This window comes from Westerdykella ornata (assembly GCF_010094085.1).
Source record: "Westerdykella ornata strain CBS 379.55 unplaced genomic scaffold EI97scaffold_6, whole genome shotgun sequence".
NCBI lineage: Eukaryota > Fungi > Ascomycota > Dothideomycetes > Pleosporales > Sporormiaceae > Westerdykella > Westerdykella ornata.
This window is the reverse complement of record NW_022986856.1, coordinates 914,593-934,071: the sequence shown is the minus strand read 5'-3', so window position 1 is coordinate 934,071 and position 19,479 is coordinate 914,593. Positions and strand designations below refer to the sequence as shown.

Genomic DNA, 19,479 nt, shown 5'->3' with positions numbered 1-19,479 from the left:
TCACCTCTCGCTCAAGTCTGTGGCCGAATTGACCTCCCTCGAGTCTCTTTCTGTTGTTCGGTATCCCTCTCTCCGTACACTGTTATCCTCGACCGTTGTCCTCCCCCAAACACCCAGGACGGGGGACTGCGGCGCCATCCGTCCGTCATGGACAAGCGTTTCTTACTGGTTGGGTGAAGTGGGTGAATGTGGCAGAAGGGCGACAATGCCTGAAAAAGAGCCCTGGAGGATGGATGCATCCGTGAACGAGCGATCAACGCTTTTTCCAGCCAGGGCTTTTTGCCATGGGCCGGCGCCGCAAGGAACACACGACGCCCCGTCCTCCCCCATCCCCCCCCTGACTCTGACTCTCGACGGCTGCCGAGGATGCGCCCCTCGACGCTCCTCACGAATCAGCGCGGCGTTCGGAGGAAGCTGGAGCAGTTGCAACTTGCAGCTGCTGCGGGCCGTTGCGTCGGCCATTATTTGGTCACCACCTGCACATGCACCACCAAACCTGACTCTTTCCTGACTTGGCCCACCCTCGAGTCCTATCACCTCACCTCACCTCACGAGTTACTACCCATCTCACCCCCCTCTCTCTTTCACTGCGCCTTTCACCACCTCCACCTCCTTCACCTCCTCCTCCTCCTCTCCAAACCCCCATCGTTTCTCTTCCACTCTTCTTCCCCTTTATTCTTCCCCTGTCCGTCTGTATTCTGCACCCAACTTGTCCTCCTCCTCCTCCTCGCGGGCCCCCCTGCGACCCCCCTCACGTTGCGACCTTCACAAGCTCCCTTCGCAAGCTCCCCCCGCCGCGTCTCTCTCTCTCCTCTATCACCGCCCTTGCAGTCCCTCCCAACCCCTTCGTTACCCCTCTCCCTCGTCATCGCATCCACTACTACTACTCGAGACGACGGCCCCTCCGCTGCCCTCGACACGGCCCTTCAGTCGACTTTCACTCTTTGCTCGGCCATTGGAAACGGGCCTTGTCACAGGCCTCCTACTGCATCATCCACCCCGGCAACACCACCACACGCCGTTTCAGGCAACGCATCACCATCGTTTTCCAATTCCTCATCCTGCTACACCCGCAACCCTCTGTAAAGGTACGTCTCTCTGTCCATACCCACCTCATGCGCCACTCCCGTCTACCTCCCCGCCACCCATTGGCTTTGGCGCTCCTCGCATTGTCGTGCGAGTCAACAAGACGGCTACTTGGCTTCCGTTGTCGAGTGTGCTGCATCACATTCTTCACCCGAGTCGCGCCACCTCCATTCCTACCGAACCATTCCGCTGTGCCGTCATCAACATAACATCACGACTGACTCCACCTAGCATCGGTAAACAGAAACTCGACCCTTATCTGTTATCGCTTCTGTTCAACCGTATCCGTGCAACTGCCTCACTGCGCTGCTTTCACCCTCTGGGATTGTGTCGACAACATACCAAGCAAGAAGAACAATTCTACCCATGACCCCTTGGCGCTTGCAGAGAGTCGAGTTGCTTGAGTAGCCTTGCCAACTGCGCACTGGACTTCCATACTCACCTCCTACCCCTGCACCCATACGGACATTCACCCCCGTACCATGGACGACTTTACTCTGGAGACCGTCGAGGGGAATAAGCATGCGAGTGCGCTGGTAGCCCCGCTGAACATCCAGAAGTCGCCCAACAAGTCGCGCAATCCCGGGGGCCGGCATACGAGGCAGTCGTCGTCACATGGAACTGCGTCCATAGCATCGCAGTCGCATTCGCAATCGCAACCATCGCCCCCCCTGACGCCGCGCACATCCAACGAAGCTTTGCCCGAAGCCCAAGCCGAAGCCCAATCCACCTTTCAGCCCGTCTTCCACGACTATCTGCGCGCCTTCTATCCCTACCACCCGACTTCCACCGTCTCTTCTTCGACGGACGAATCCTCCATCACCGTTCCCATCAACCAAGGCGACGTCATCTTGGTGCACTCGGTCCATCCCAACGGATGGGCTGACGGAACCCTCTTGGCTTCTGGCGCGCGCGGGTGGCTGCCGACCAACTACTGTGAAGCCTACGATCACCCGACGATTCGAAATCTTCTGAATGCCCTCACCCATCTTTTCGACTTGGTGCGCGATGCCGAGAACGGGGAACTCGTCGTCTTCACCAAGCAAGACTATGTCCGGTCCATGATTGCTGGCGTTCGCTGCTTTCTTGTAAGTGTAGCCAACGAATCCCCCAGAGCAGGCGGCTGCAAACAGTCGAGGCGTCAGCTAATCCATGCACGCCACAGGAGAGAACCCAGTGTTTGACCAGGGACGCCCCTTTGATCGTTGCGCACGTTGGCCTCCGGCGTATGCGTAAGGGCCTGTTGGGTGACCTGTCCTCGTTGGTGAAAACGGCCAAGAAGCTGCAGGAGAGCGTGCAGGCCAACGACCCCTCGCTCCCTATCTATGACCTTCTCGATGAGCTGGTCCTGAAAGCATTCAAGCTCGTGACGAGAGCTGTCCGCTTTCTTGATATATGGGCACAAGACTCCGTGTCCCTCACACTCGACTTGGCCGATACGAGGAATACCAGGCCCCCGACCCCACCATCTGACTCTCTTGACCCGTCTGTACAACCACCCTCTGCAGCAGACGAGCATCACAACCATGGCGCTGCAGCGAATGACTACGCCCCGTCTGCCTCACACGCGGATGCCGGGGATGAAGAGAGCTCGACATCACTGCCGCAGCGCAATCTCAATCGACTGTCGGTTGCCTTTTCCATCCCTTCTGAATCCGATTCCATCCAATCACCAATTCTCCCGCCCCAGCCACAGGGTCAGGCGAAGCGCCTCTCTGTTACACATCGCCTATCCTACACTGGAAAATCGCAGAGCGGACGGAAACAGAACCTTGCCTCCGAGCGACTGAACAGTGCGCACGATGCATTCCTAGGTTTCATCGGCTCCTTTATTGGGCTGCATCTGCAATCCCGCTCTTCGGATGAGCTCATCCACACGACAAAGCAGTCCGTCATTGCCTGTCGTCACCTTCTCGCTGTCGTCGACGAAGTATGGGAACGCGATTCGCGCCGATCCGAACAGCTGGAACATGCCAGGGACGCCATGTACGCACGACTGACCGAACTCGTCCAAGCGACCAAGGACATGTTCAGCACCATCGACGCGGCTAGGGGTGAGGAAGTGGTCATGCCCGACTCTGGAAAGCAGCTGGTTGCTGCCGCGACCAGCTGTGTGCGATCAGCTGGAGACTGCGTCAGTAAGGCGAGGAACGTGATCGAGAGAATAGGGGACTTCGAGTTTGAGCATGCTGGCTTCGGCCTCTCGGATGCGGTCATGGAGCAATTTGGTCAGATCGCGGAGAGGTGCGCTGAGCATCCAGAGCCATGCGCGCAATTCGAACCTGCTGTGGAAAAGGACAAACCGCTACCCGCGCCCCCCTCAGACGCACCACAACCGCTTCCTCTAGTTGTCTCCGAATCGAAACCTCTACCGGAGGTCCCATTGCCCTCTCCACCCGCCCATACCCCACCAGCCAGCATAGAACCGCAACCCACCCAAAACCCCGTCCTCGAGAGTCCCCCTACGACCGCCTCTTTCAGATTGTCGAGATCGTCCATAACCCCTGCGCCTCACCTTATCCAACCCAGCCCATCGGACTACTCGCAAAGTCCTGCAAGCGCGACTCAGCGCTTCTTTTCAAAGCCCTTTGGAGCAGATAGCGTCAATGCATCCGTGGCCGACTCCAGCAGCGCCCATCGGTACAGCATGCGCTGTGACACCGGGAGCGTCGCCTCCCAAACCTCCACAAGAGCGACAACTCCGGACCAGTCCCCAGCGAAGATGAATAGCTCGCAGACTTTGGTGGGCAGCTGTGGCAGCTCGTCTGAACTGCGCTCCCTCGCAAGCGAGGACGTAGCCGCTGTCGAGGAACGCTTGCTGGGGACTACGTTTGCGCATGAGCTCATTTACAACAAGGAAGGTCAGATTTCGGGCGGTTCGCTGCCCGCACTTGTTGAACAGCTCACCATGCCAGACGCTACCCCAGATTCCACGTTTGTCACCACCTTCTTCCTCACCTTCCGCCTGTTTACCACGCCGGTGGAGTTGGCCGAATGCCTCATTGCGCGGTTCGACTACGTGGGAGACAGCGCCTCCATGGGGACACCGGTCAGGTTACGCATCTACAATGTCTTCAAGGGATGGTTGGAGAGTCACTGGCTTCCCGAGAGCGATTCGGTCGCTCTCGGCGTCATCATCTCCTTTGCGACCAACAAGCTGCGTGCTGCCCTCCCCAGTGCTGGTAAGCGCTTGGCAGAGCTCACAGCCAAAGTCACCGAGGTGCACGCGGGGGCTCTCGTGCCTCGTCTGGCATCCTCCATCGGCAAAGGAGGTGCCTATACCGCCTTCACGACCGCGGATAGCAATGTGCCCACTCCGATCATCACCAAGAGCCAGCTGGGTCTGTTGAGGAATGCAAAAGACGGCAAGTCGCAGTGTAGCATCCTCGACTTCGACCCTCTTGAGTTAGCCCGTCAGTTCACCATTATCGAATCGAAGCTCTTCTGCGCCATACAGCCCGAGGAACTTCTAGCGTCCGAGTGGACGAAGAAGAATGGCTCCAAGGCCGTCAACGTCCGGGCCATGTCAACGCTGTCCACCGACCTTACCAACCTCGTTACCGACACCATCTTGAGCCTCGAGGACCCGAAGAAGAGAGCCGTCACGATCAAGCAGTGGGTCAAGGTTGCACAAAAGTGCTTGGAGCTGAACAACTACGATTCCCTCATGGCCATCATCTGCTCGCTCAACTCTTCCATGGTGTTGCGCCTTGCAAAAACGTGGGAGTTGGTCTCGGCGAAGACCAAGGGCCGGCTTGATGAGCTGAAGACCATCACGGACGTCGGCCGGAATTATGCCGTGCTGCGTCAGCGGCTCCAGAACCACATGGCGCCCTGTATCCCATTTGTTGGCATCTACCTGACCGATCTTACATTTGTCGACGTCGGCAACGGTTCGACCCGTCAACTCCCCAGCGAGAATGGGCGCGAGGGTGCTTCGGTCATCAATTTCGACAAACACATGAAGACGGCTAAGATTATCGGACAGCTCCAGTCTTTCCAGGTGCCATACCGACTGGCAGCGGTTCCCGAGATGCAGGACTGGATGGACGCTCAGATTCAGCGTGTACGTGCGAGCGACCATGCCAACGTGCAGAGCTATTATCGCCGGTCCCTCTTTCTCGAGCCTCGAGAGAATTCTGGTGTTGCAAAAGCGACGGCCCCAACGGCAGAAGGCACCAGCGGCCTTTCTGGATCCAACCGAAACAGTTCGAAAGAGCGATTCGACTTTCTCAACTTCACCTTTGTCCCAGCAAACGCTTCCAAGGATCGATGACGCAGTGCATACTGGATTCCTCGAACTTTGCACGCGCCCCTGTTTCGTCGTCAGCGATCATGTCTCTTGTTTGTACCATTTTCCATCTTTGTTCATTATACCACGATCGGTTACGAAAGGTCATGCATCGGGTCTCCTTCAAATGCTACGTTTAGATACCAGCCGCAAAAGGCGCTAGGGTACGAAAGGGTTCTAGGGTTCTATGGTCCTAGTTATTTTGTACATTATGATGGGCACATTCGGCGTGGCTCTGGAGTTTGCAGGCATAGCATGGGTTCTTTCACTGGCGGCACGCGCTGAGCGTGCAGAAGAACAGACGCCCAAATAAGAGGCCGCTGCATAATCGTAGGCGTTGGTTGACGCACTTAGTATGTGGGAGACAATACAGAAGGTGGCTACTTTTCAAGTGCTCCAAGTGTTTTGCAAGCTTCTTTCTCCCCCTTTCTCCAGGCTCTGTTATTGATGAGACGTTAACAATGGGAAATGTCGCCTACACGGTTTGTCGTCAACAGCGCCATGACTACCATTCTGCCAGAGCTGATAAACCTATGTATATTTGGACCATTCTACGTTCCCGGTCCTTTCCGGCACCTGAAGCGCGCATTCATCCAGACTGGTTTTTGGCCCATGCGATGCGCGTGGTGTGAAAACGGGAGGCACGGGGGCACAGGGTGCTGATATGCGAATCACTGGCGATGAATCATGTTGCTCATAGTGCGAGCAGTCACAAAATCTTTCGAAGCAGCAAATGGTAGCGAATGCTTGTGACCTTGGAAGAGGTTGTGGCGGTTACTGTGCACTGTGGTACAAAAGCGGGCGGGCAGGTGAAAGCCTCGTGACCCTGGAGCGCTGGCCAGCCTGCATCGAGATCTATCCGGCTCTCCCTCGCCTTCTGCAACAAAAGTTCTCTCTCCACAGCCCTCACCAGCTCGCGTACCCTCTTCCGCCCGGAGTCGCTCGCCTGCCGCACCGCGCAGCAATGTTCCCATGAGCAATCTCTTCTCCTCCTTCCTCATCGACCCGGTGGTCCGCCAGGCACGCCGCTTCTCCACTGCCACTCCTAGCGGCGATAACGATGAGGGCAGCGGCCTGTCACATGCAATTCATGACCACGCTCGCTCCTCTTCTCATCCACCTCCTCCTCCTCCACAAGCACTAGCTTCGGCGGCCGTAGAGCACTCGAGTACTTCCGCCATTGCATTTGAGCCTTCTGACGGCCTCCATGTTGGTCAACGCAGTCAACAGCCGCCACCCGCCGCACCCATAAACATACACCCGGATGCAGCGGCGACCTCCTCGGACGACGAGTCCGCGCTCGTGAACGACTTACAACGAGTCAATCTCAGCACCCCCATATCCTCATCTTCAACCGCCATCAGAGAAGGCCATGCGCTCCCGTCAAGTATCGACAGTGGCGGGGCCATGTCCGGTTCACTCCCGGCCGACGACGGCATGCGCCATCTGCGCGAGCGCATTCACCAAATCCGGGATCTCAGCATCGCCGAGGAGGAAAAGGCTCGAATGATGCACACCATCATGACAGAGCGGTACAACTTGCTTCGCCCGCAGTCTCCTAGTAGCTTCATCTCCCACGATCGTCCCTTCACCCCCACCTCTGGCCAGTCTGTCTTCTCGGATGCTCACATATCCTCGCCCATCTCCGCCCTCTCCGAGCTCGACCCTGAGAATCCCTTCCATCTGCGGCCTGGAGATACCGAGCCAACTTACCGAGAGCCTCCTCCGCGTGAGCACTGGGAGGGTGGATTCGAAGACGATGATCCCGATTCAGCCGAGGACGGCCCTTCCTTTGGCTGTCAGCATTACAAACGGAATGTAAAGGTGCAGTGCTTTGAGTGCCGACGGTGGTACACCTGTCGCCATTGCCACGATGCCGTCGAAGTCCACAAGCTGAACCGGAAAAGGACCGAAAATATGCTCTGTATGGCGTGTGGCACACCTCAGAGCGCTTCCGAGCATTGCATTCGCTGCGGACTGCAGGCCGCCTGGTACTACTGCGACATCTGCAAGCTCTGGGATGACGACAGCAACAATAGGATCTACCATTGCCCTGATTGTGGCATCTGCAGGAAGGGAGAGGGACTGGGGAAAGACTACATCCACTGCAAAGTAAGTGCACCAATGTGAGCCATGGTTTGTTTCTGACGAGGGCCAGCGATGCAATGTCTGCATATCAATCAGCCACGCCGACAGTCACAGGTGCTTGGAACGAGCCATCGATTGCGACTGCCCCATCTGCGGAGACAACCTGTTTGATTCGTCCACTGCTGTTGTGTCGCTACCTTGCGGCCACTACCTGCACAAAGGATGTTACAATCTGTACATGGAGACTGCGTACAAGTGCCCCATGTGCAAGAAGAGCGCCGTGAATATGGAACTCCAGTGGCGGAAACTGACACAAGCCATCGAGGGCCAGCCAATGCCCGAAGAGTTTGCAAACACAAGGGCGGTGATTCAATGCAACGACTGCTCGGCAAAATCGGCTGTGAAGTATCACTGGCTTGGCAACAAGTGCGAGACTTGCGACTCTTACAACACAAATGAACTTCGACTGCTCAGCGGTCCCGAGAGCGAAGAGGCCGCAAATGCTTTCCTCTCGTCCGACGCAGATTCAGGGGCCAGGTCTCCCGCAAGTGCCACATCCCCTTCCTCTGTGGCCCTGCGCTCGCCGCGATACTACTTCCAACCTGACCAGCCGGAGGAGACATGGCTGCCGGGTCAGCTACCATCGTTCAGCTTCCAGATTCCACAGCTTCCTGGGATGCCTCACTTTCCAGGAATGCCTCAATTCCCTGGCATCCCGCAGATGCCCCATTTTCCCGGGATGCCTCAATTACCTCAACTGCCGCCGCTCCCGCAGATGCCGCAAATCTCATATCCGTATGAGCTCATGGAGAGATTCAGTCGATCCTTGGCTCAGTATCTCAACCCCACGGACGACGCACCAGAGGATCATGCGGCCAAGCTCGACCCTGCTGAGGAACCTCCGGAGTGGCGGACCGCCGATGGTCCTACCGTACGATTACCGTTGCTATCGCAATACGTCTTGGAGCGCTTCAATAGATCCTTGACTCCCTTCCGGAACTATCTCAACACTTCGCTGGATAATATTCCGCGATTGGACTTATCTGAGGGCAGGGATCCCGAGGGGTTGCAGTCCTGGGGAGAAGACGGCCAGCGATTGAATGAATTCCTCTCAAGGGGAGAGGACAGAGATGACGATGACGACGATAGCTCTAGCGGGGAGAGCGTCGAGGAGGAGGAAGAAGAGGAAGAGGAGGAGGAAGAAGAAGAGGAGGAAGGCGCAGATGCTACGAAAGAGGACAAACTAGACTTCAGCTTGCCTTGGAAGCCATAAGGCGGTCACTGTTGGTGGGCCTACGATTCATGAGGAGCGAATAAGTCGGCTTACGATTTCCTAATTGCATATAAGGGCGCAATAGGCTTTTTGGGGTTATTGATACCACTGGATTACCATGCGTACATGTCGCCCTATGAATATACTGCCGCTGATGATGCTGCGGCTTCCACATCATAGCATTTCCTGTCCTATAACTGACTTCATGTTTCTCTGCTACGAAGCCATTTATATCTAGATTTTATAATCATACGCCAGCTTCCAAAACCGTATTTCTTGCATCTCTAATCTCAAACATTGGGAGGATGAGGGTCACGTGCCTCCCTCTCCTCATCCCTGCATTCATTTCATGGGGCATGGTGCATTTCCGCCAAGACCTAAACGAAAATCGCAATCCCACACAACTTCAATCTCACGACTCCCGCAACCTCGACCCATCGCCTGCGAACAAATACAGCGTCCAACCCCTTCAGTAAGTCTCTCAAGACGTCTACTCTGTCGATTGCTCCCCCTAGTGTGTATCGCTGGGATTTTTCTCGTTCGATCGCCCCATTCCAATGCTTTTTACTGACATCCAATCCCCAGAAATGTCCACCAAGACGCAGAAGCCCGCCGGCAAGACCACCCGCAGCGCCATCGCCGACGTCGTCGCTCGCGAATACACAATCCACCTGCACAAGCGCGTATGTTGAGTTCAGTTTGGTGAAGTCCAGCGATGGTTCGTCAGCGACGACTTCCTCTTCCGGGGGAAGGCGTGGCTGCGGGCATCGGGCGGAAGACTGAATGGAACATAAAGGCTAATACGGGATGTGATAACAGGTCCATGGCGTGAGCTTCAAGAAGAGGGCGCCGCGCGCCATCAAGGAGATCCGCGCTTTCGCTGAGAAGGCTATGGTACGTGGTATTTCGTATCTTGTTGAGCGGGAGCCAGACACTCTCCTGTCTTGAACCTTTCGCTCCAATTTTTCAAAGCTCAGTTCGGACGTGAAAAAGGCTAACTTCTCTCGATCAGGGCACCAAGGACGTCCGTCTCGACCCCCAGCTGAACAAGAAGGTCTGGGAGTGCGGTATCAAGGGCGTTCCCTTCCGCCTCCGTGTCCGCATCTCCCGCAAGCGTAACGACGAGGAGGGCGCCAAGGAGAAGCTGTACTCGTACGTCCAGGCCGTCAACGTCAAGGATGCCAAGGGCCTGCACACCACCATCGTCGAGGACCAGTAAATTATCATTGTAAACGGCAGTGATCTGGCTGGCAGGGGGAAAAGAGCGGTGCACTTCATACCAAAAAGGGGTCATGGGCGGCGTTCTGGCGGGAGCTGAATAGCTAGGATTTTCTTGGGCTGACCGGCATTCATGCTGGATGCGGACTCAAATTAAAGAACGTTTGAGCAGGATTCGTCCGCCATGTCCACATCATCCCGCAATTTATGATCGCTTGGTGATTGTAGATGGTAAGACCTATGTGGTCGAGAGCCTTGGGACTGTAGTTCGTCGTCAATGTCCAAATACAACACTTTCCCGTCTGCATCCCAGGAGCACTTCGAATCTTCGCAACTGGCCACAATTGCACACATCTTGTACAAGTACGTCCAATGCATGACTTGAACCGACCTATCAAGATACTTTACAATGTCCTGTCATGCTCCCGCAAACATTATGACTTAATCCACGTTGTCCTTGTCCCTCTGCCTGCCCCGATCCCTCTCCCGCTCCTCCAGCCCCTCAACCCCCTTCCCCCAAGCCCCGGCCCTCCTCCCCCACTTCATCATGCCCCAGGCATGCGTCCAGCCGATCCGAGGCGGTGGCTCGCTCATCGTGCGGAAGGGACTCGCTCCATGCGCGAACAGCTTGTCGTCCTGCACGCCCTCTCTGTTGCTCAAATCGCTCGCATCGGAGACTACGTGCTCACCTCCTGCAGGCGCCGAACCATCATTTGCCGCTGCAACCGACGCAACAGGACGACGTTCCCAATGCCGTGACTCCACGGGCAGCGGCCTCCACCAGCCCGGACTCCCTGCATCCGCATCCGCATCCGCACCCGCATCCGCATCTGTAGCAACCGTATCCTCCATCCCACCCCTCCCCTCCCACCACCGCCCCGAACACATCTCCCAGATGCGGCTCCTCGCCCTCTTCACCGCGAACCGCTCGTCCTCGCCCGTCAACCCCGTCAAATCCGCGAAATCGGGCGCCTTCGCCGTCGCCCTCTCCCTCGCCCTATCCGTCGCGCGACGTTCATCCGTGAAGCTCGAGCCCGGCCGCCGGAATCGGCTCGGTGGGTCATCTTCCAGGGCGTCCTCGGCGAGGAATGCTGCCGGGGATAACGAGGACGAAGAGGAGGAATGGTAGGAAGAGATGTTGGGCCGGAAAGGGGATGTCAGATCCTGATGGATTTCAGAAAAGGTTTCCGGGTGGACGGGGTCGGCGTCGGCTGTAAATCCATCTTCCCCTTCCCCCTCCTCCTCCTCCTCCTTTCCTGTCGAGGTGTGAGCTACCCGCGGGGATTCGGGAAACAGTAGCTCATCGACCGGTCGCTCGGCGGTGAGGAGGAGGCGGCATCGCGCTTCGTACAGCGCATCGCGCTTCGTACAGCGCATCGCGCTTCGTACAGCGCATCGAGCAGCGTGATGAAGCGTCTCGCTTCGTTCTTCTCTTTCCAGGTCAGGACGGGCACGTCGGTGAGGATGACGGTGTGGAAGGTCGAGGCTAGGGAGACGTAGTCGGCGGGGCCGAGGGCGGTGCCGCAGAGCTCGGCGAAGGTGGAAAGGGCGACGCCGGAGTGGGTGTGTGGGATTCGCAGAGGGCGGCCGTAGATGGTGAGCGTCTTAGGTACCCAGGGGATAGGAGCGGAGGTAGGGGTGGAGGTTGCCGTGTGGAGAGCGTTGGTGAAGGAGGTGATGAATTGGACGTGCTCCGAGGGGTTGGCAGATTGCGTTGGATGAATGAGGTAGTGTTTTGGGAGTGTAACCATCCCCCTATCCGCTCCGGAAGAAGAATCTTCAGAGTTGGGGGTGCTGGTCCAAAGTGCGGAAGAAGAATCTGCGGCTTTTATCGGCTCCGAAGAAGTCAGCGACGCGACACGCCTATCTTCCTCTGCACCCAATCTCCTATAATCCTTCTGCCCTTCCATCTGCCACACATCGCATCTTGCGCGCAACACATCCAGGAACTGCGCAAACTCACCCGCTTGGCCTGGCCCGTCGTTTCTTCCAGAGGAACCGTTCATTCCCAGTCTCCATCCCAACTTGCCCAATCGCGAGACTGGCCTCGCAAACTCCATGCCAGCCGCTTTGGCGAGCTCCTCTGGCATCCGGTTGCTGGTAGCGATGAGAACCCCGCCGAGCTGGAAGAAGCTGGTCATGAGGTTCGAGAGTATCTTGGAGGCTGCGCGATCGGGGAGTTGGAACTCGTCCAGGAAGAGGATGGGCGACGTTTCTATCAGATCCTTCGCCAACCAGAGCAGGGAATATTCGTCCTGGAGTCCGAACGCGCCATCCACTCGGTCAACGGACCTGGACTTGCGGAGAAACTCCAAACGGGATAGTGCGTCCAGCATGAATGTGTTGAAGTGCCAGCGCCTCTTCTTACGGTTGGGCAGACAGTCGGCGAACAAGTCTATCAGCATGGATTTGCCCGTTCCCACTTCGCCGTGTAGCATCAACCCTTTGGGGGACTGAAGGCTCATTGCGGCTTCATGGCTCGTGAAGACTCGCGTAAGCGCCAGGGAATCCCTTTTCTCTTTCTGCGCAAGGAGGGATCTCCAGACCCCTCTTGTCCCCAGAGAAGGTTTTGCCTCTACCGGCTCGGATCTTGGTGGCGAAACATCACGAGCTTCTGCAGCTATAGCATGGCTAAGTTGCTGCAGACGGTGCGAGTAGTCTATACTTGGCTCATAATCTATGAGGTTCTCGTATAATTTTTGAAGATGCAGTGCTGTACCGTTTAGAGCCCAACCTTGGTATATACATTGAATGTACCGGAAGACGTCACTAGACTCACCTAAGCGATGCTGGCTGGAGTCTGGCGATATGCGCTTTGTGGCAATGAGACTGCGGTATAGAACCAGTGGGTTTGTGATTGTAAGACCAGTGGCATTTCTGGGAGGCATGGAAAGCAAAACCTGGTGGGAAGATGGGTGTGGTTGAGCATGGTGGTGGAGGTTGAGGCGTGCGGCCGTGCCAGGGTTGAGTGGCCGAGGTGCATATCATTAGGCGAGTGGCCTGAGCAATATGTGATAGGGCTGCAACGGAAGGACAGCATAGTGCCACAACACCTCCTGGGGGTTCAAAAAAGTGTCAAAAAGGGTACTTGTAGACTCGGTGAATTGATGAGTGGGTATATGACTGGGGGACCAGAAACGCCAGGAAATGCAAAAGTGACGGAATGTTGTGGAGGGAGACTTGGCATCAGATGTTTGTGATTCCAGGTGCCCAGGTATCCGCAATTCTCTTGACCTCCTGGATGAATTTGCGGCTGGTGATCTGGGTAGAGCCTACTCTGTGCTCCGCGTTCGCAGTCACTGGGGAATGCTCATCGGGGCTGTAGAAGGGGTTCCGTAATAGCATGATATATGCCGTGTGGAGCGCCCTGAAAGCCTGGGATTGTTTCAATGCCATCATCTTAGTATCCAAAGTAGTCGAATCGCTTACTGGCTTCAAGTCTGCGTCTCTCAAGCCCACAGCCATGGCCGCTTTGCTGTCTAACGCAGTCGCTGGCCGCCCCTCCATGTCTACCACGATGACGAACTTGACGCCCGTGTTCGTCAACCACCCGTACATGGCAAGGCGCTCATCGACAGCTTGAAGGAGCCCAAAGTCCTGGTCCGCGGGCTTGTGGGGTAACCGTGCCTCGAAGATGTCCAGGCATGACGAGAGAAGGAACTGAAATTCCAGGGGTGCCCGTTCTTCTGGCGGAAACAGAGAAATGTGAAGGGGATTGTTCTGGACACACGTGAGCTCGAATTGCAGAAAGTTAATGTCCGGAAAGCGTCCTTACGTGCTTCCCGATGACCCCTATGCATGCAATCGACGGCACTCTGCCCGTCATTGTCCAGACAATAGACTCGGCAGCCCGTTAGCTTAGCTCAAATGAATGAGAGAAGCGTCCTAAATGACAGAAATCTCAAAGAGCTCCTTGCTGTCGGGGTTGTCACGCTTTCACGCGGTCAAATAAACTGGTGATGCTGATGGATGGAGTTCGTGGGCAGAAGGCGCTCAGCCAACCAGAAGTTCGCTGTCTCGCTGACGCTAACCAGGGCAGCCTTGGCACCTTCAGCTTCTGTCAACGACATCACAGTCGCCGAGCGCTTCCCCCTCCCCATTGCCATCGCCACCTCTCATTTTCGCTCTTCTCTCCACTCCAGCCCTCCCAGGGGTCCGCTTTCCTTTGTCTCCGTCGCCAACATGTTGTCGACAACAAGGTCGGCAGCCTCAATGGCCCTGCGAGGTGAGTTGCGCTGGCTCTCAAATCCCACCCTTCTGTCAGTGCTCACAAAGCGGACATAGCCAAACCTTCCACGGCCCTCATGCCCCTCCGCGCCGGAAGCGCAGCCTTCATTTCATCGACGTCGTCGAACAATGCCACCCCGAATGTCGGCACGCCTGCGACAGTGGAAGGCGCGCCCGGAACACCACCTCCGATGAAGGTTACACGGCGAGAGGTGCCGCTACCCAGCCAGGAAGGGAAGCAAGGTGTGATGCAATATGCGCTGTATGTGGTCCTCATCCGAGCGCAATAAAGAGTGGCAATTTCGCTGGGAGAACTCCAATCATATATGCGACAGCTGCTAATCCCTCTAGGACGACGCTGGATCAAATCGCCAACTGGGCACGTCAGAGCTCCCTCTGGCCCATGACCTTCGGTCTGGCCTGCTGCGCCGTCGAGATGATGCACCTTTCCACCCCCCGCTACGATCAGGATCGCCTCGGTATCATTTTCCGTGCCTCTCCTCGGCAGTCCGATGTAATGATTGTCGCCGGTACACTCACCAACAAGATGGCGCCGGCGTTGCGACAAGTCTACGACCAGATGCCTGACCCGCGCTGGGTGATATCCATGGGTAGCTGCGCCAATGGTGGAGGATACTATCACTATAGCTATTCGGTCACGAGGGGATGCGACAGGATCGTGCCCGTGGACATCTACGTCCCTGGCTGCCCGCCCACGTCGGAAGCGCTCATGTACGGCATTTTCCAGCTGCAGAAGAAGATGAGGCATACCAAGATCACGCGGATGTGGTACAGGAAGTAGAATGGTATTATATTAGTTGGAGTTCGGGAGGTGACCTCTAACTCTCCTGTTCATGCTCACTCAGTCCTTACTTTGTAAATATGCGCATTTCTGGCTGTTCAGCATGGCTCCAGCGTCATCTGGGCTTCGAAAGTTGGAGACCTGGGGATTGAATACGCAAGTAGAGGTGCGGTTTAGCGCGGGCGTCCGCCTGAAGTGATCTGTTCGGTGGGAACCCGTCCCTTTGGTACCTAAACGGATATCTTGAATCGAAAGAAGTAAATCATGTTCGCGCCCTTCCACTATGGCGATAAGTATTCTGTTCTGTCGAATTGAGCTGATCTCTAGCTGTTGACATCGTGCTCAACGATGTTATAACGGGATGTAAAGACCGGTACGACGCCATGTTAGTAGGGTACGGTGCCGCAGAATGGGTCATTGTGTTGGGCTCACACCGCCGGAGAGCGTTTGAAGGATCAGAGATTAAAATCTACATTATCTACCTGATCCAGACATCAAGTACATATCGTGGGGGCACATTACGCCCAGGGTGGAGAGAACCGTCAGATTGTAGCCTGTGAGATAACACACGGGTTTCTGTAGCACTGTTGGGGGATGTATCCAACCGTGGTGTGAAGCATACATTATAGCTGCATAGCCTCCACCATGGAAAAGCCGTGATGATTTAGCTGTCTCGACCCTCTCTCGCCGTCGCTGGTCCACCACTTCAGGCCCTTCTACTCCCAGTCCGGTTCCCACAGGGGAATCATGCCATCAGGTGAATCCGCCTCGTCATAAATCATCGGAAGCATCTTGGACTTCTCATCCTCCGCATTCCCGAAATCCGCGATTATGCTATTCTGGGCCTCCAGCAATCGCTGCAACTCGACACCATTGCACACCTGCGGCTTGGCCAGAAAGAAGTTGTCGACTCGTGGATCCAGCTCCGCATTTCGAATCTCCAGAAGCCTGATTTTTCGATAAAGAGGAGCCTTCTTGGCCGGCAGAGCACGTTCAAGGTCGAGGAGAGGACGGGTGCAGATAGGGCAATTCCTATTTCCACCTTTGACCCAGTTCCGAGTGCACATTTCGCCCAGCACATGTCCGCATGCCGCCTTGATGGCTGGTTCGACGCACTCCTCGTCACTGAACTCCGTACCAAACTTGAATCGACAGATTTCGCATTCGTGATGCCCTGAATCCAGAGCCTCCCTTGTCCAAGGCGTGGTGACCTTCTTCATGTCCAGATCTTCCTTGAGTGGCATCCTACCAAAGTGATGCGATGCAATTGCGAAGAGGTTCTTCAGATGATACGTGAGAGACAGGAGCAATTCGAGCTCAAGTGGCAGAACAGCGGCATAATCAACTATCCACTTCTTGTCTTCGCCTAGAGCGTCTCGAATGCAAGCCGGGCGAGTGAGTAGATAACTGTACCGGCCGTGTTCGGGATAGCACTCCCTCCCGAGACGTCGTTGCCTCTCGATCCAAGCAATCCTTGCGCCCATGTATGTCCGCATATCCTCGAAGTCCTGCATGTCGACCGCATCCCCGATACCCACGTCGGACAGGGACCAGACCGCATCCTGGGTAACGTCGGCCATGGAAAAGTAAGCTTCGGGGCACTGGAGACGGTAGCAGGCAAAACGATGGAACTCGCGTATCTGTTCAAAGGTAGAACTGCGGCGGCCGATCCTCATAAATGGTTTCGTTCTGTCGGAAAGTTCCTGGATACGGAAGACTTCTTCTGCGCGGTCCTTGTATTCTTGAGCTGCTTCTTGACCAATTTCGCTAGCTGACTGCAGGTAGAGTCCGTCCAATCCAAGTCGGCCGTGCATTTCCTGAACAGCGTTAATGGCAACTTTCAACGCCGCCTTGAGCTCCATTTCAGTCTCTCTGTCCCGTTCTGGCATGGCAGGCAAATGATAGCACGGCTTGACCCGGTGGGGTTGGGGATATGAGGCTGTACTCCGCGACAGGTAGTCGTTAGATTTGATGGGTTGGCAAGAATGTGAGTTAGAAGTGTAGTGTAGTCAGCTTGCTACGGAACGTGGGAGCCTAAAAGTAAAATACTGCCCGAGGGGTGCGTGCAGCGGCTGATATCATGATCATAGTTGGAAGACATATGACACTCTCACCAGGGGCAAAAAGGTTCATAAGTGTAACCATTCACATGAGACAAGCCTGTGAAAATTAGCGGTCAACGTAACGCGGCTCGATCCCGGAGGTTTATCACCTTTCACCGGTATATAAGATCTCGGCACTGCTTCGGTCGATGACTCTGCTAAACCATCCATAGTGCTCCTGGTAGTCTATCCCCCGCACAACGTGAAATCGGACGCGTCAATCTTTGATTCCTTAGCTGACACGTCGCGCCTTCCAGATTCGATTCCCTTTTGACTTACCGATCTGCGGTCTCAGATGACCGCCACGGTGTGCGCGGCCTTAGGTATCTTGCTGCGGCTATTTGATGCAATCATCGAACTTTGCACGTCTAGTTGTAGTCTCTCAAATACTTGTCCGTCAACATGGCGCCTTCCTGTCTGGTTGTTCTGAATACTTTCCTCTACAGATCAGGCGCGAGCTGAAAGTCATAGGAACAGCTTACGTTCTTGTACGTATAAATTGAGAGGAATGCAGGCACATCCTTTTACATTCGCCTGCTAAGAAAAGAGTTATCGGTCCTCTTTTCTTTAAAGGATTCACTAAAGCCCACAATTTCCGGTTGGTTCACCGGCACGTGACCGGCTCCAACCAACGGCTCCTAAGGAGACACAGTCCCTAACAGATGCTAGGGAAGGAACCATTTGTGGTATTTCAAAGCCGCTACCCGAGGAACCTGTTAAAATAAACGTAGGTGCTATTGAGACATGCTGTGGATTGGCTTTTTCGCTGCCTTCACAACTGTACCCTACCTACCAAGTAGGGAGGTAGGGTAAGGAACATACCCGAGGCGAGACCACACGATCTCGGCCGTTTTCTGGTGCTCCTTCACTCACACTATGGGACAAAATTCGGAGCAAAGAATAGTAGACGAGTCACTGTAGTTCCACTTTTTGATCTTGATGCAAATGTACTCTCATCCTTCCCCGCAAATTCGCCAATGTGGGGCATTTGCACTTACCTAGGTAACCCATCTCCGCCACCCGTGGATCCCGGCATTGGAGTGCGATGCAGAAGGAACAATGCGGTTGGTACATAAGTGCATGGAGCTGTCAGCATATCCACTGCAAACTGCTACTTCTTCACCATGGACCCAACAGAGTTCGGCATCTCAACACTTCCCCTGCAACATGAACCTTACCCTCTCATTTCCCCGGAAACGCTACTCAACGCGAATGCTGGCAAAGTGGCAATAGTCACAGGTGCGGGACAAGGGATTGGGGCCGCTATTGCAGAGTCATTGGCCAAGTCAGGAGCCAGCCTCGCCATCCTCGATATCTCAACTGAAAAGTTGCAAACGACGAAAAAGGCATGTGAAGCCCATGGAGTGCGAGTCAAAGAGTATGCATGCGATGTTACAGACGACGAGGCTGTGGTTTCCACATTCTCCAGTATCGAAAACGATCTTGGCCCTGTCGAGTAAGTCTGTCGTTGGTATCCCGTTGAGATCGAGTGGAACTCTACTATCTCGAATACAAGCTAATCGCCCACAGCATCCTCGTCAACAATGCTGGAATCATAGACCAGAGGCCTTTGCTCATGTCAACGTTTCCTGCTTTCTGGCGCCAGATCGAAGTCAACTTCAAAGGCCCATTGCTCACCACTCACACAATACTACCGCGTTTCCGCGATCGTGGTTCTGGTTGCATCATCAATATTGCCTCGCGAAGTGGAACCGTCGATGTACCGCTTACACTGGGCTATGTCACTTCCAAAGCAGCTCTGATCCGAGCTACACATACGCTACAGCGGGAAATGGAGCTCGACAACCTTGACCCCGGAATTCACATGTATGCTCTGCATCCAGGTGGCGTTTTATCGGCTATCGGTGGTTCCGGTGCTGCCAAAGACGTTATCGAAAAATACGGGGATGTGAGGGACGAGGAATTCTTCATGCAGTTGTTCAAGGACCAGCCCAGCTTGTGCGGGCAGACCTGCGCGTTTCTCGCCAGCGGAAGGGGCAAGGAGCTGCGGGGGTTGTATCTGGACTGCAGACAGGATCTTGGGAAGTTGTTGAGTGAGGGCAGAGACAAGCTGCTCAAGGCGAAGTTGAACACCTTGACCGTCAATTTCCTAGATGGCTATTGCAACGAACCGTGAATACGACATCTGCTGGCTCGATCGGTTTCTTTGGGTGTATAGACTCTTTGATAGAATGCAGGTCGATATAGTTACAAACCCTTGATTATATTATCCAGGGTGCAAGCCTTTATGAATACCATACTATTCTGAGCAAACACCATGCCTCCTATTTTTCAGATGTCCGTTGATCTTCAACGTCGTTTCTGAGTCTTGTTATTTAACATCATGTTGGACGCACCCTCCGAGACACCAGGGGTCAGGGGGCAGATCCTT

The 19,479-nt window shown here is 55.2% G+C and overlaps 8 protein-coding genes across 8 annotated transcripts; 5 read left to right on the top strand and 3 right to left on the bottom strand.

Annotated features, from left to right (window-relative positions):
* Positions 1-1,568: 1,568 nt before the first annotated feature.
* On the top strand, positions 1,569-5,362 carry EI97DRAFT_449431 (ras guanine-nucleotide exchange protein-like protein; the record flags this gene model as incomplete). Its single annotated transcript, XM_033800218.1, has 2 exons — positions 1,569-2,174; positions 2,252-5,362. 2 exons carry the CDS (start codon positions 1,569-1,571, stop codon positions 5,360-5,362), a joined length of 3,717 nt encoding a protein of 1,238 aa, XP_033655592.1.
* A 908-nt stretch (positions 5,363-6,270) lies between these two features.
* EI97DRAFT_415964 (uncharacterized protein) lies at positions 6,271-8,987 on the top strand. Its single transcript, XM_033796877.1, has 2 exons — positions 6,271-7,489; positions 7,536-8,987. Exons 1-2 carry the CDS (start codon positions 6,350-6,352, stop codon positions 8,736-8,738), a joined length of 2,343 nt encoding a protein of 780 aa, XP_033655591.1. The 5' UTR covers positions 6,271-6,349; the 3' UTR covers positions 8,739-8,987.
* A 338-nt stretch (positions 8,988-9,325) lies between these two features.
* Positions 9,326-9,957, top strand: EI97DRAFT_441321 (putative 60S ribosomal protein L31; the record flags this gene model as incomplete). Its single annotated transcript, XM_033799691.1, has 3 exons — positions 9,326-9,421; positions 9,558-9,632; positions 9,751-9,957. 3 exons carry the CDS (start codon positions 9,326-9,328, stop codon positions 9,955-9,957), a joined length of 378 nt encoding a protein of 125 aa, XP_033655590.1.
* Positions 9,958-10,436: 479 nt separating this feature from the next.
* EI97DRAFT_342505 (uncharacterized protein) lies at positions 10,437-12,832 on the bottom strand (the record flags this gene model as incomplete). The annotated part of the gene is made up of 4 exons (XM_033794745.1): positions 10,437-10,750; positions 10,814-11,185; positions 11,251-12,669; positions 12,736-12,832. Coding segments are annotated over 4 exons (2,202 nt in total), but the record flags the coding sequence as incomplete, so codon positions are not given.
* A 310-nt stretch (positions 12,833-13,142) lies between these two features.
* On the bottom strand, positions 13,143-13,782 carry EI97DRAFT_373821 (Sedlin; the record flags this gene model as incomplete). Its single annotated transcript, XM_033795414.1, has 3 exons — positions 13,143-13,331; positions 13,386-13,676; positions 13,732-13,782. The coding sequence occupies 3 exons, from the start codon at positions 13,780-13,782 to the stop codon at positions 13,143-13,145; spliced, it is 531 nt and encodes a 176-aa protein (XP_033655588.1).
* A 286-nt stretch (positions 13,783-14,068) lies between these two features.
* EI97DRAFT_432128 (NADH-quinone oxidoreductase) lies at positions 14,069-15,253 on the top strand. The gene is made up of 3 exons (XM_033798097.1): positions 14,069-14,181; positions 14,241-14,445; positions 14,535-15,253. Exons 1-3 carry the CDS (start codon positions 14,169-14,171, stop codon positions 14,983-14,985), a joined length of 669 nt encoding a protein of 222 aa, XP_033655587.1. The 5' UTR covers positions 14,069-14,168; the 3' UTR covers positions 14,986-15,253.
* Positions 15,254-15,574: 321 nt separating this feature from the next.
* On the bottom strand, positions 15,575-17,100 carry EI97DRAFT_282082 (uncharacterized protein). Its single transcript, XM_033794372.1, has one exon. The coding sequence runs from the start codon at positions 16,872-16,874 to the stop codon at positions 15,702-15,704; it is 1,173 nt and encodes a 390-aa protein (XP_033655586.1). The 5' UTR covers positions 16,875-17,100; the 3' UTR covers positions 15,575-15,701.
* An 873-nt stretch (positions 17,101-17,973) lies between these two features.
* On the top strand, positions 17,974-19,258 carry EI97DRAFT_415950 (short chain dehydrogenase/reductase-like protein SDR). Its single transcript, XM_033796876.1, has 2 exons — positions 17,974-18,543; positions 18,618-19,258. The coding sequence occupies exons 1-2, from the start codon at positions 18,212-18,214 to the stop codon at positions 19,222-19,224; spliced, it is 939 nt and encodes a 312-aa protein (XP_033655585.1). The 5' UTR covers positions 17,974-18,211; the 3' UTR covers positions 19,225-19,258.
* The last annotated feature ends 221 nt before the right edge of the window (positions 19,259-19,479 follow it).